At 43.3% G+C, this 15,006-nt stretch overlaps 1 protein-coding gene across 13 annotated transcripts in view; it reads right to left on the reverse strand.

Moving 5' to 3' along the window:
• Bptf (bromodomain PHD finger transcription factor) overlaps positions 1–15,006 on the reverse strand; it is a 113,596-nt gene that overhangs the window by 71,764 nt on the left and 26,826 nt on the right. For all 13 annotated transcript variants that reach the window (XM_057776737.1, XM_057776734.1, XM_057776729.1 and 10 more), the window contains exon 3: positions 815–1,038. In XM_057776737.1, the coding sequence (XP_057632720.1) occupies positions 815–1,038 (224 nt within the window). The remainder of the gene's footprint in view (positions 1–814; positions 1,039–15,006) is intronic.

Here is a 15,006-nt window from a genome sequence, read left to right on the forward strand (position 1 = left end):
CAGTTTCAGAATTACGAAACCAAATTCTCCTGGGAAACGAGCTCCCCACTGCAGTGCAAAGTTTACAAACACAAACAAATGCTCCTCTGGGGTCCACAGTCCTTGTTTCTATCTCCTTCCTTCAGTGTTCTCCACCTTCATTTTGTTCTTATTTCTTAAACTATAGTTATTGAGACCATTTTCCACAACTAGAAAATCTCTGCAAGGGACTGAGAGTGAACCTCAGTAACAGAGTATGTTTCTAGCCTATGATCCCTAGCACTAACAAGATAAAACAACTCAGGATAGTTGTCTAAAAAAATTATAAACTGAGAGCTGAGGACACAGAAACAGGAAGTGCATCCATTTGATTTTGTGTGCGGGTGAGAGTCATATGGCTGAAATAAATAAAATGTTCTATAAAGTTGTCTGCAGTATGGAAAGAATAGAGTGAGGAGGAGGATACAAATGACAGGAAAGGTGGAACACCCCCCACAGTTCCAATATTCTAAGCAGGAGGATCATGAGTTCAAGGCCAATCTGGGCTATATAATGAATTGAACCCGGACTGAGTTACAAACAAGAAACAATTGATTTGTGGGGATAGGAGGTACAATCAGCGACCAAGGCAAGAAACAAAACACTAAAATGTACAGCACCATAAACTGCGTGAGCATGGATAGGAACATTGTAGAAAAAAAAAAAAAACATTATCGAGTCAAAGCAAAGCATATGTAAGTTGGACATCTTTACATGTTTTCTAAGTTTTAGAATATTTTACACAATAGTTTATCTCAAATTTAACAACAAAAATCAAGTAAGAAGGCCCCCTCACCATTAGCTGCCGCTAGAAAGGACTTGTTGCTGCCCCGGGCTTTGTTGGTCAGGTCTTCTGTTATGTCCATGTGCTGGTGCATTTCTTCTCGCGTCTCCTCTAGAATTCTGCACAGTTCTGCTTCCCAGTAGTCTTTGTCTAGACAGTCTATTAATTCTGCAAGCTGGACCTTTGTACTGTAGTACCAAACTTTCTTTTCCTTTTCATTTTCTGTGTCTTCTTCTCTGTTGTGAAAACAGCGAGGGGAAAGCATTAGACACAACAGCACTTACCAACTAACATCTACCCAGCAAGTTCAAGTGTGTAACGTGAAGGCCACATGCTGAAGCTCCATCTCTCGTTTTATCTAAACAGTCTCTAATTACTTGGATTTCTGAGCTCTCACTCCTTGGAACAAACAACTTTCAGTATTAGTGAGTAGAGTGGTCACTTGCAAACACGGACATGTAACAGAAACATGACTTTAGCATTCAGAGTCATGCTCCGAGGGTTTGGCAAAGGACCACCCAGACCTCGGGCAACTCTACTGCAGCAGCCTGCTGAAAATCCCAACCTGGGTCTTCAGAAGCCTCAAAGATTGGGAAACCACAAGAGCGAGCACATTCACACTGTTACTGGCCTAGAAACACAGTCACCACAATGGCAGGTTTACTAAGGTCAAGGCCTTGTAGGAATCATCCCAGATTCAGCAGTGGTGAAGCATCTATCTCCTTCTTTTTCCTTTTTGGGAAGATTTTATTTTTATGTGTGTGTTGCCTGTGTGTGTATGGTAGTTTGAATGTAATTGGCCCCCATAATCCCATAGAGAGTGGCACTATTAGGAGGTGTGGCTTTGTTGGAGTGGGTATAGCCTTTTTGGAGCAAGTATGTCACTGTAGGGGCGGGCTTTGAGGCTTCATATACTCAGGATACTGCCCAGTGTGTCAGTTAATTTCCTGTTGCCTGGTGAGTTCGAGATCAGCCTGGTCTACAAGAGCTAGTTCCAGGACAGGTTCCAAAAATCCACAGAGAAACCCTGTCTCGAAAAAGACCAAAAAAAAAAAAAAAAAAATCTCCTGTTGCCTGTAAGATGTAGTAGTCTCAACTCCAGCACCAACTCTGCCCGCATGCTGCCATGTTCCCTTGCCAGGATGGACTGAATCTCTGAAACTGTAGGTGAGCCCCCTTGAGTAAATGTTTTCTTCCTAAGAGTTGCTATGGTCACGGTGTCTCTTCATAGCAATAAAAATCCAAATTAAGACAGTGAGAAACTGTACTACATACATGCAGTATCCAGAGAAGCTAGAAGAGACTACTGGCTCCCCTGGAACTGGAGCTACAGATGGTTGTGAGCTGCCATATGGATGCTGGGAACTGAACCTGGGTCCTCTGAAAGAGCAGCAAGTGCTCTTAACTGCTGACCCAGTTAAGAGCCCAACTTATTTTTAAAACAGGGTCACACTGTGCATTCCTGATTGACCTGGAATTTGCCAGCTAGAACAGGATGCCCTTGAACTCACTGCCTCTGGCTCCCAGTGCTGAAATTGAAGATGTGTAGGATGGACCACCTGGCCTTTCTCTCTTCTTAAAGACAATAAAGCTCAAACAGGAGGAGACATCTTCCTTTCCTGCCAACTCTCGTGAGGTTCCTTCACATTTAAGGGAACTGGAAACTTCATTGGAGATGGTCACTAACTGTAAAAAAAGGCAGATTACCAACTCCTTGAGCAAGGCTTCAAGAGTGCATCGCATAATCCTGGCAGTGGTGGGACACACCTGTTAGACCAGCACTTGGGGGGAGTCAGCTTTAATACACAAGTTTGAGGCCAGTCTGGGCTATATGAGACTGTCACAAAAAACTAAAAGCAAACAAAACACCCAAGAAACAAACACCCTGACACCTCCCCGCCCAAAAAAAGAACTACACCTCATGAAGTGCCTTCCCTCATTCAAAAGGAACTCAGGAGTATACATGAGGTACACAAGAATCTGTCTGTGTGCTCAATGGGAAAGTGATGGACCTGAAAGAACTGAGCTCTATGAATGGACCTGGGGGTGGCGAGGTGGATTAGTGGTTTCAGGACCTGAATCCCAAACCAGAGAGTTTCCATGGATATGCTGACCTACCTGTAACTCTAGCTCCCAAAGTGAAAGGTGGACACAAGGATCCTTGACACCAACTGGCTACAGAGACTAGACGCTAGCTATCACTGACCTCTGACCTGACTGAGACGGCACTTCATGAATAAAGCAGACAGAGATCCACGAGCATGTGTACACACTACACAGTCTGAGATTTAGGCCGGGTGGGGTGGGTATGGAGCCTCTTGGCTTGAGGAAGGAGGTGTGGGGATGTGTGGAGAGAAATGGATACCGAGGGCTTGCTAGCCAGCCCATCCGACTATCAGCAAGCTCCAAACTCAGTGAGAGATCAAATCTCAAAAAATAAAATAAAATAAAATAAAAAACAAGGTAGAGAGCAACAGAGGAGGACATCCTACATTGACCTCTAGTCAAACATCAACACAAGCATGTGCACACACACACAGATCTGGGTCTATGAATGTAAATCAGTGTAGATAGCTCAAGGCTTGAGTTCTAGCCTCAACGTCACTAACTATGAAAAGATCTGGTTCAGAATGGGCTCAGTCCTCTGAGATAGATGGCATGTCAATGATAAACTCCCTCCAAGCCACTTACGTACCTTACTTATATGATCAGCTGCTGCCACCAGACCATTGTAGGACTTGAAGGTATTAAACAGAGCATTTATCACAGTGACTGGGAACATCACTAGTGATCAACAGACGCAAAATTTTATTATTATTATTAGGGCAGAGGAAATTTAGAGGAATTACAGAAATGGATTATTCGATAATTCTAAAGGGAATATATTAATCATGCCAATTTCCAAAAAATTTAAAGAAAAAAATGCCATGATTTTCCCTTCTTTTGGCATATGTACAAACATGGGTGCAAGTGTGCATCCCGTGTGTACAGAGGCCCCAGGTAAATGACAGACACTCTGCTCTACATGCTCCACCTTACCTGCTGAGACAGGAGCTTGCAACTGAACCTGGAGCCCCAGTGACTTTCTTGTCACTGCCCACAGTGCACAGGTCACAGCACAAGACCCAAGTATGGCTCTTGGGTGCTGAGGTCTGAACTCACAACAGGCCCTCAGGGTTAGGCAAGTATTTCATATTGAGCCACTGCACCAGCTCCTACCTACACTTTTTTTCCTTTTGAGTTTTTTTTTTTTCTTTTTAAAAATTTATTTATTTATAGCCGGGCGGTGGTGGCGCACATCTTTAATCCCAGCACTTGGGAGGCAGAGGCAGGCGGATCTCTGTGAGTTCGAGACCAGCCTGGTCTACAGAGCTAGTTCCAGGACAGACTCCAAAACCACAGAGAAACCCTGTCTCGAAAAACCAAAAAAAAAAAAAAAAAAAAAATTTATTTATTTATTATGTATACAGCATTCTCCCTGCATGCCAGAAGAGGACACCAGATCTCATTACAGATGGTTGTGAGGCACTACGTGGGTGCTGGGGTTGAACTCAGGGCCTCTGGAAGCACAGCCAGTATGCTCTTACCTGCTGAGCCATCTCTCCGGCCCTTTGGTTTTTATTTGTCACAAATACAAAACTCTCTACCTTCCAAGTGCTGGACTCAAGGCATGTGGTCACCATGCCTTGTTTTGTTTTGTTTTTAATGAGCTCTGGCAAATTTTCATTAAAGAAAAGCTTTTCTGGTTGACTTTTCACCAATCAGAATCACCTGGGTAGATGATAAATCGCGTGCACACTCTGCAATACTTCCCACATGCTATGCTCAATTCAATGTCATTGCCACTGGAGTGACAGACACCAGTTTTGGCTAACATGGTATAGCGTTCTCTACTTCAGATCTCCTCAAAACTGGGCAGTTGACAGCAAGGATAATCAACTTCGCTTTTGTTCTGTCTGATCAGCTTCAGAGTCTATTTGTACCAGCATGCTCTTTCCAGTTTTCGTAGCGAATTGAAGCCTAGACTGATTGACTCCAGAGGTTTTCATCTTTGGGGCTACCATCTTCCTCCCTTAGATGCAGGACAGACCTCAACCAAGAGCAGCTGCCAAGATGACCAGGGAGTGAGTGAGTCTCCTGAGTTTTTACAACTAGTATGACAATGATCTTAATCTAATTTCCTAGGTTAATGACATCAGCCTTCTCAGCAGGAAGATTTATTTTAAAAGCTCTTAAACATGCCAGGCAGTGGTGGTGCACGCCTTTAATCCCAGCACTCGGTAGGTGGAGGCCAGCCCAGTCTACAGAGTGAGTTTCAGGACAATTAAGACTACACAGAGACCCTGTTTCAAGAAGGAAAAAAGCTCTTAAACACAACGCCGTGTAAAAAACTGATACGTCCAAGTGCTTAATGAACTCCAATCTAAGCTCTGACTGCCTAAAGTTATAGATAATCCTATCTTTTATTTTCTAAATTTTCAATCTTAAGGCTTTCTCATGAAGGTAGGCGATACACATCCCCCACCCCATATCTCTATCTCCCCATTTCCTGTCATGTAACCTACATAACCTGGCTGACTTTAAATTGTTTCCACCTCCTGAGCACTGGAATTACAATTGTGCACCATGTGCCTGGGAGAGAACCCCAGGCTTCACACATGACAGACATGTTCTCTACCAAATGGGCTATACCCTGAATCCTTACAGTTACTTCTTTAAGTGTTTATTCTTCTTTATTCAGAAACACAATCATAGACCACATGATGGCACTTCAAGTGCACTGATGGAACAGAGACAATGGAGAACCTATACAAGTGTGTGCCCAGTGACATCATCTTACGGAGTGCATTCTACTGACATTCACACCAATGAAGACAACTTACCTGTGATGCTTTTCTTAAAACATGTTCCCATTGACAAGGCATACGTGGCTTGTATCTACATGTTGCAGTGAGCAAGAAAAAGATTCTACATAAAAACCATTTTAAGGGGCAATTAAGAGCATGTACTGCTTATGCAGAGGGAACGAGACCTGAGTTTTGTTCCTAGCACTTACATCAACTGGCTCACAATTACCTGGTCCTCCTCTAGTTTCAGGAGGTCTGATGCCCTCTTCTGGCTTCCATGGGCACTGAACTCTTGTGCATATACCCACACATAGATACACATAAACGCATAATTAAAAATAAAAAGGAAGAGGCAGTTAGATGACCTAGGTTAAAGACACCTGTCCTCAAGCATGATGACCAGAGTTCAATCTCCTGAATCCACATGTTGAAAGGAGAAGAAACTCTCCCAAGTTATCTTCTGAATGCACAGACAGATGCACAAATGGGGGTGAGGGGTGGGAGACAGGGAGAGAAACATACACATATAAAAAATAAATAAAAGTAAATTTAAAGAATTAAAAGTTTGGGGGGCTGGAGAGATGGCTCAGCAGTTAAGAGCACTGGTGGTTCTTCCAGAGGACCTGGGTTCAATTCCCAGCACCCACATGGCAGCTCACAACTGTCTGTGACTCTGGCCTCCAGGGGCGCCGACACCCTTGCACAGACATACATGCAGACAAAATACTAATGCACATCAAGTAAAAATAAATACATTATTAAAAAAAACAAAAAACAAACAAAAATAATTAAAAGTTTGGCATATAGGTAAGCACACTTGTGGGGGGCATAAAGCTCATTATGTGTCAGAACACAGTCCAAGAATGGAGTCTTGCGAGGGGAATTCTGAGTGCTTGTGAGAAAACTCCAAGAAAACAAGACGAGTCTTGTGACCTCAGTTTCTTCAAAAATACAGAACTGTTCTTGGATGTGCTTCTGTGCCCTCCTAGGTGTATCGAGTAGGAGTGAGATTACTTCAGATTATTAATTACAGCTGGCTATTGTTTTTTGTTTATAAGCCTCTTTGGGAAAACATGATTTGCCACGTGCGGCTTACACACCTTGTGATTGGATACTGTACTCGTGCGGCTCCTTACTCATGTGGCCCTCAGAGTATAAACTGTCTAATTCTCTGAAGAAAGAGGCTACAGCATGAGGCTTTAGTCCGCCCATTTTTAGCTCCACTTTCCCAGGTTCATACTGCCAACTAGAGTGGTAAACAATTATGAAAATAAGATAGTACAACAGGAAAAAAATTCAACTAAGTGGACATTCTGTTTCTTAAATTTTATTGTGTGTGTGAGAGAGAGAGTAAACCTGTGAAGGCCGAATGACTGCATCACTTTCCTTGGAGCCGGAGTTACAGGAGGCTGAGTACCTGGAGACAAGAAGCAAACTTGGTCCCTCTGTTAGAAGGGCAGCAAGTTCTCTTAACCACTGTACACCGCTTCAGCTGCCATTCTGTCAACTTCCTCAAGCAAGCCACACACTACTGAGTGGATTCCTAACAACTAACATGTGGACTCTATTCTGGTCTCTACAGAATTTCCCCTCAACAACAAACTCATGGCTTCAGACAGACATTTTGGTTTTTTGTTTTTTTCGAGACAGGGTTTCTCTGTGTAGTTCTTGCTGTCTAGGAACTTGCTATGTAAACCAAGTTGGCCTTGAACTCAGAGATAGGCCTGCGTCTGCCTCCTGGGAGCTAGGATTAAAGGGGTGTACAAGTACTTTTAAGTAAGTTTTTACCTATAATGAAATTACTCAAACCTGTAGTAATTCCACCAATTAGCTCTGAGGCTGTCTGCCAGCAGTGTGTGAAATGTATCTAACACCTCCTCCGCACCAAGCCTTCAAACCACTCAGCTTTGATACTTTTACTCCACTCTCTTCTCAAATACCTCCCCACTCCTCATCCTCACTCCCTTGAACATGTCTCCAGGAGAATAATCTGTTAACACCTCTCTAAAAACGGGTTGCTGGCAAATATCTTTTATTCTGCTCATCAAAAATACATAATATTCACACTGACTTAGCTTTTTTTTCTGGAAGCAGAATAAATTAATTACAAACGTAGCAGTAAAATGCTATAACATGATATTGTCAAAGCCAAGGTGTCTGTTCCCATGGATGCTCTGGGGTGACTGAGTTTATCTAATCAAACCCGTGTCCTCACTACCTCTTCCCCTATAAATACGCTGATCTGCTATGAGTCCTCACTACCTCTTCCCCTATAAATACGCTGATCTGCTATGAGTCCTCACTGCCTCTTCCCCTATAAATACGCTGATCTGCTATGAGTCCATCTGTCCCCCCAAGGCCAGTAAGTCCCCCCAAGTCACTAGGACTGGTCTGGCTACCCCAGGGTGTTCACTGTTCAGTGTCCCCACCACTTCACAAGGTGGCAGAAGAAGACAGGGTGGGAAGAAAAAAAATCCTGCCTAAGTAAAACCATGAGCAAATATATATATTTCAGGCATGTTTTACAGCTTGACTTTTCCCTGGACTACACAGTAAGTGGCACTGACTTACGAAGCTCAACAGTAAGTCTGAAGGTGATTCACCGGTTAGTTTCAAGTTTCTTCTCTCAACAAATCCATAGAAGAGTAAGAAACCCTGCTGAATTCTAGCCCAAGTTCAGGTCCACCTAAAATCTCAGAGTGACCTTGTTTGGAAAATCTATTCACCTATAGGTTTTGAGATAAAATCACCCTACACTCTAGTGACTAGTGACTCTTCAAGAGGAAAGGAGGTGATGAAGACAACAGACAGTGGAGAGTGACAGGTCTGCCCAAGGTTAGAGGGGCACAAGGCAGTCTCCGAGAGCCTTCAGAAGGAGCCAGGTCTGGATTCCCGGGTTTCAGGCTTCGGGGTGCAGGCCCCCGGGCACTCAATAAGGCCTATTGATAGTGTTTGTACAGCAGCTCCAGCAGATGCCCAAACCCTAGTATCAGGAAGTAGAGTGCTACTGGAAGACACCCAAAAATACGAGGCTTCAGAACTGACTACGGGGGAAGAGCTAAAGAAGTCTTGGGCTTGACAGAAAAAAGGAAGTACCACCTGGGGCTGGAAGCTGGGAAGGCTGAGAAAGGATTCTCAGTCCCAGAGCGTGGTTGACAGCTTGAGATCTGACCTCTGGCCTTCAGAGCTGACTCCAATCCCACTGGGGTTGTCACAGCGCCCTCCAGTCAGACCATCTAGAATCCCATCCTGACTCGACCACAAGCTGTGTGATCTGAAGTAAGAACAACAGTTCTTGCAACAACACCCTGACCTGGAAAGATGACTCACAATTAAAAGAGCATTCTATCTTTGCAAAGGGTCTGAGTTTGGCTCCCAGCACCCATGCTGGATGGCTCACAACTGCCCAGCTCCAGGCATCCAGACACCTCTGATCTCTATGGACACCCGCAGCCACAAACACAAAACCTTAAAATAATACAAAATAAGAGGCTGGAGAGATGGCTCAGGGTCAAAAGCACTGACTGCTTTTGCAGAGAACCCCAGTTCCATCTCCAGCATTCACATGGTGGCTCACAATCACCTGAAACTCTGGTTCTAGAGGATCCGACACCCTCTTCGGATCTCCGCAGGCATCAAGCACACACAAAGTGCACTTTCACAAATCTAGGCAAAGCACCCATACACATAAAATAATGAGGTCCTTAAAAATAATACATAAGGGGCTGGAGAAATGGCTCAGTGCACTGACTACTCTTCCAGAGGACCCGAGTTCAATTCCCAGCACCCACATGGCAGCTCACAACTGTCTGTAATTACAGTTCCAGGGAACCTAACACCATGGCAAAACACCTATACCCATGAAAATAAAAAATAAATTAAGAACAAAAAAATTGCCTCGGTTCGGTGTGATGAGAATAGTATATAAAATAATACGAAACAGCTCTCATTAAAAAAAAAAAAAAAAAAAAAAAGGCTGGGTGGAGGCTTACGATTTTGATCTCAGCACTTGGGAGGTGGAGGCAGAGGCAGGCAGATTTCTGTGAGTACAAAGCCAGCCTGGTCTACAGAGCAATTTCCAGGACAGTTAGTGTTACACAGAGAAACAACTGTGTCCAAAAACAAACAACAACAAAAAGGATCAGTTCTAGGTAATCTTCAGCCTTATACATAATTCAAAGCCAGCCTTTATTACCAGAGACACTATCTCAAAGGGGCTAGGAGTACTTCAGCACCGTGAGGTGATGGTGGACAAGCAGATCTCTGAGTATGAGACCAGTCTGGTCTACAGAGTGAGATCCAGGGTGCCAAGGCTACACAAGAGAGAAACCCTATCTCAAAAACAAACAAACAGAAGACTACTTCAGCTAATAAGCAGGAACAGAATTGGGAGGGAGGTCAGGAGAGCTTCCGAGGGTCTAGTCTGGACATGGCATCTGCTGGTGTACATTCATACAGAATTGCTCTCGCTGCATGCCTCACTAACCTACACAATTTATTTTAATGCTCACTAAGTAAATTCAATGATGAGAAAACTTTTATGAATGGCTGAAACTATAATTAAAATGCTGCTCACTGACAGGCTTTGTTTCAGAGAACTTCATCTACTGTGAACATCAGGGCCTCTCAGATTCAACATTTTAAATTTCTGGGCTTCCAGGGGAAAAACATACCTAAGCTCCACTTACAGTAAACTGACTGAATAGTTTCATAGCTCTGAACCCTTCCCAACCTTCTACATACATTCCGCTACAAGGGACACTTAACCTGACAGCATTTTAATAGTACTTTCATAAATGACGCAAAAATCTTCTAGATTTACTTCTAATTATTGACACAAATATCTAGTATCACTATAACATTTAAAGATTCCTCACTGATGTTATACAGAAAATACTCAAATCATACGAGCATTAAAAACATTGTTAGTCAGATAGGTGGCTCACACCTTTGATCCTGGCACTCGAAGGCAGAGGCAGGCGGATCTCTGTGAGCAACATGGTCTACCTAGGAAACTCCCATTTCAAAAATACAAAACAAGAGCTAAAAAGACCCTGCAGTAGCTTAAGAGCACTGATGGCTCTTACAGAGACCCAGGTTCCCATCCTCACCATCCACACAGCAGCTAACTCCAGCACCAGGCATCTGATGCCTTTTTCTGGCCAATTCCATCATCAGGCACACATGATATATATACATACAGGCAAACACCCATACACATAAATAAATAATCTAATTCTTTTCTTCAAATTAAAAAAACAGGGCTGGAGCTCCCAAGGTCCCAATGAGGAGCAGAAGGAGGGAGAACATGAGCAAGGAAGTCAGGACGACGAGGAGTGCACCCACCCACTGAGACAGAGGGACTGATCTATTGGGAGCTCACCAAGGCCAGCTGGACTGGAACTGAAAAAGCATGGGATAAAACCGGACTCTCTGAACACGGCGGACAATGAGGGCTGATGAGAAGCCAAGGACAATGGCACTGGGTTTTGATCCTACTTCATGTTCTGGCTTTGTGGGAGCCTAACCAGTTGGGATGCTCACCTTCCTAGACCTAGATGGAGGGGGGAGGACCTTGGACTTTCCACAGTGTAGGGAACCCTGACTGCTCTTCGGACTGGAGAGGGAGAGGGAAAGGAGTGGGGGGAGGGGGAGAGGAGTGGGAGGAGGGGGAGGGAAATGGGAGGCTGGGAGGAGGTGGAAATTTTTTTTCAATAAAAAATAAAAATAAAAAATAACAACAAAAAAAACAGGGCTGGAAGCCGGGCGGTGGTGGCGCACGCCTTTAATCCCAGCACTCGGGAGGCAGAGGCAGGCAGATCTCTGTGAGTTCGAGGCCAGCCTGCTCTACAAGAGCTAGTTCCAGGACAGGAACCAAAAGCTACGGAGAAACCCTGTCTCAAAAAAAAAACAAAACAAAAACAAAAAACCTTCCAGAGTTCAATTCCCAGCAACCACATGGTAGCTCACAACCATCTGTAATGAGATCTGGTGCCCTCTTCTGGCATGTAGGCACACATGCAGCCAGAACACTGTATACATAATAAATAAATCTTTAAAAAAAAAAAGAGAGAATGATGCATATTTGGGTACTCATTAAATTCTGTGCACTTTCCTACGCACCAAGAAAGTAAACCTGAAACATGAGAGCTTATAAACCACCGTTTAAATACAATGTCATAAACCATTATTTACAAACCAAAGTTGAAAGACTAAATTTGCTGTTCCACTAGGAGACTATTTAACTTCATCAATAATGTGTGACTGGTTAATTCTCAAGTACTTCAAAGTGTAACCTAAGTCCTTCAGGCCGGTTTCCAAAGCTCACACATAATCACTTTCAAATCGGCGAGTCTTTTCCTTTCTTAAGTCTTACTTTATCTGCTTTATCTGAGCGTATCTGCTTACATTACTAAGTAAAAGCAATAATGTTAAAATTTAGTTGGTGTTTTCTAAAAGCACCTTTATTTCTAAATGTAAAAGCTCTTGGACACACTCTGTGTACACAGAACAAAAACCAGTTATGTGCTTTCAATTTGTTTTGTTTTTTAAATTTTTTACAAAATGAGTATCGATGGGTGCATGCTGTGCCTAAAGAGGCCAGAAGAGGGCATCAGACCCCTTGGAACTGGAGCTACAGGCAGGGTGCTGGTCCTCTCAAGAGCAGTCAGTGCTGGTACCTTAACTCCTAAACCATCCATCTCTTCCCATGGCACTGACTTTAAAAGATAAAATAACTCAGATTCAATACAATGCCCACCAAAATTCCAGAAAAATTCTCCAAAGACCTTGAAAGATCAGTACTCAACTTCATATGGAAAAGCAAAAAACCCAGGATAGCCCAAACAATCCTGTACAATAAAAGAACTTCTGGAGGCATCACAATCCCTGACTTCAAACTCTACTACAGAGCTACAGTACTGAAAACAGCCTGGGAACATTTCTGCATTGCTGGTGGGAGTACAAACTGGTACAACCCCTTTGGATGTCAGTGTGGCGATTTCTCAGAAAATTAGGAAACAACCTTCCTCAAGACCCAGTAATACCACTTTTAGGTATATATCCAAAGGATGCTCCATCGTACCACAAGGACATGTGCTCAACTATGTACACAGCAGCATTGTTTGTCATAGCCAGAACCTGGAAACAACCTAAATGCCCCTCGATCAAAGAATGGATAAGGAAAATGTGGTACATTTACACAATGGAGTACTACACAGCAGAAAAAAATGACATCTTGAATTTTGCAGACAAATGGATGGAGCTAGAAACATTATTTTGAGTGAGGTAACCCAGACACAGAAAGACAATTATCACATGTACTCGCTCATAGGTGGTTTTTAAATATAAAGCAAAGAAAGCCAGCCTACAAACCACAATCCCAGAGAACTTAGACAACAATGAGGACACTAAGAGAGACTTACATAGATTTAATCTACATGGGAAGTACAAAGTAGAAAAAGACAAGATCTCCTGAGTAAATTGGGAGCATGGGGACCTTGGGGGAGGGTTAAAGGGGGGAGAGGAGAGGCAGGGAGGGGAGCAGAGAAAAACGTAGAGCTCAATAAATATCAATAAAAAAAGAAACAAAACAAAAGCTAAAATAACTCAAGTTGCAACCTTTTCAAAGTGATTGTTTAGAAGCTGGATTACAGCATACAATACAGTCAGAAAATCCTTTTCAAAAATACATTTGTTTTTATTAGTTTTCATTCTCTCTCTCCCTCTCTTTTTCTTGTGTGTGTGTGTGTGTGTGTGTGTGTGTGTATTCGTGTTCAATACCTGCAGAGACCAGAGGCATCCTTGGAGCTGGAGTTACAGGTAACTGTGAGCTGCCAACATGAGTATACTCTAACCAATATTAGACACATTCTTATAAACAACTTCAGGTCCCACCTGCTAACAGCTATAGTGTTGCGGGCAAGTTACTTAATCTCCCTTGGTTTTATTTTCACCATCAGGAGGTCACAAGCAGGTATAGACCTATATTATGGCACTGTTGTAAAGTTTAATTTAAGAACTGTATATAAAATGCTCAGGACACCCAATGTGAAGTACACATTGGGTGCTCAATAACGTGGCTTTGGAATATTTTTATCTAAGTAATTAGCTACTATTCGCAGTTTTTAAAATTAAAGAAGCTCTTGACCACTGATTATCAGTCTCAAAGATATCAAGCTGCACTTACACACGAATGGGGCAGAAAAGGTAGCTCAAGAAAAGACAGAGGCTGTGAAAGCCAACATCTAAAAGGCCCAGGGAGGGGCTGGCATGAGGCTCAGTGGGTAAAGGTGCTTGCCCCCAACTCTGACAACCTTAATTCAATTCTTAGAACCCAAAGGTAGGCATAAAGAACCACCCCCCAAATATGTCCTCTAACCTCCACACAGGTACGGTGTGGCATACATGCTGCCTGCCTCTACACAAATAAATGTCAAAAGAACTTAGGAAAAACTATGCCAAACAACACCTGGCAAGTTGGCTCACAACCCCACCATTCATGAGGCTGAGGCAGGTGAATCTCAACTTCCAGTCAGCCTGCCACAAACAGCAATAGCTTGTTTCAAAACAACAAAACAACCAAAAAGAACCTCTTCAAAAAGACCTAAAACTCAGGATTGGGGAAAACAATTTAAAAAGATGAAAGGTGAGGTGATGTGGGATTTCCCTCTGTATACTGTGAATACCATTGGTGAATAAAGAAACTGCCTTAGCCTGTTGATAGGGTAGAACTTAGGTTGGTGGGGGAAAACCTAACTGAATGCTGGGAGAAAGGAGGCCGAGTAGGGAGAAGCCATGTAGCCCTACTGGAGACAGCCACTGGAACTTCAGCTGGTAAGCCACAGGCACGTGGCGATACACAGGTTAATAGAAATGGGTTAAATTACGCTGGGCGGTGGTGGTGCACGCCTTTAACCCCAGCACTTGGGAAGCAGAGGCAGGCGGATCTCTGTGAGTTCGAGACCAGCCTGGTCTACAAGAGTTCCAGGACAGGCTCCAAAACCCACAGAGAAACCCTGTCTCGAAAAACCAAAAAAAAAAAAGAAATGGGTTAAATTAATATGTAAGAGTTAGCCAATAAGAAGCTAGAGCTAATGGGCCAAGCAGTGATTTAATTAGTACAGTTTCTGTGTGATTATTTTGGGGCTAAGCGGCAGGGAATGAAACAAGCGGCCTTCCTACTACAGAAAATAAATGATCACGTGACAGCTAAGAAAGTCCAGTCCCAAAGAATCAACAATCCATACTCCAAAGACATGGGTGCGGGCATGGCTGCAGGTATGGTTTCGGGCAAGGGTTGAGGTGGGGCAACTCTGAAACACAACTGGCAGGAGGCTGTTTCAGCAAACCCCTAAA

The sequence above is a fragment of the Chionomys nivalis genome, chromosome 7, assembly GCF_950005125.1.
Source record: "Chionomys nivalis chromosome 7, mChiNiv1.1, whole genome shotgun sequence".
In the NCBI taxonomy this organism is placed as follows: Eukaryota; Metazoa; Chordata; class Mammalia; order Rodentia; family Cricetidae; genus Chionomys; species Chionomys nivalis.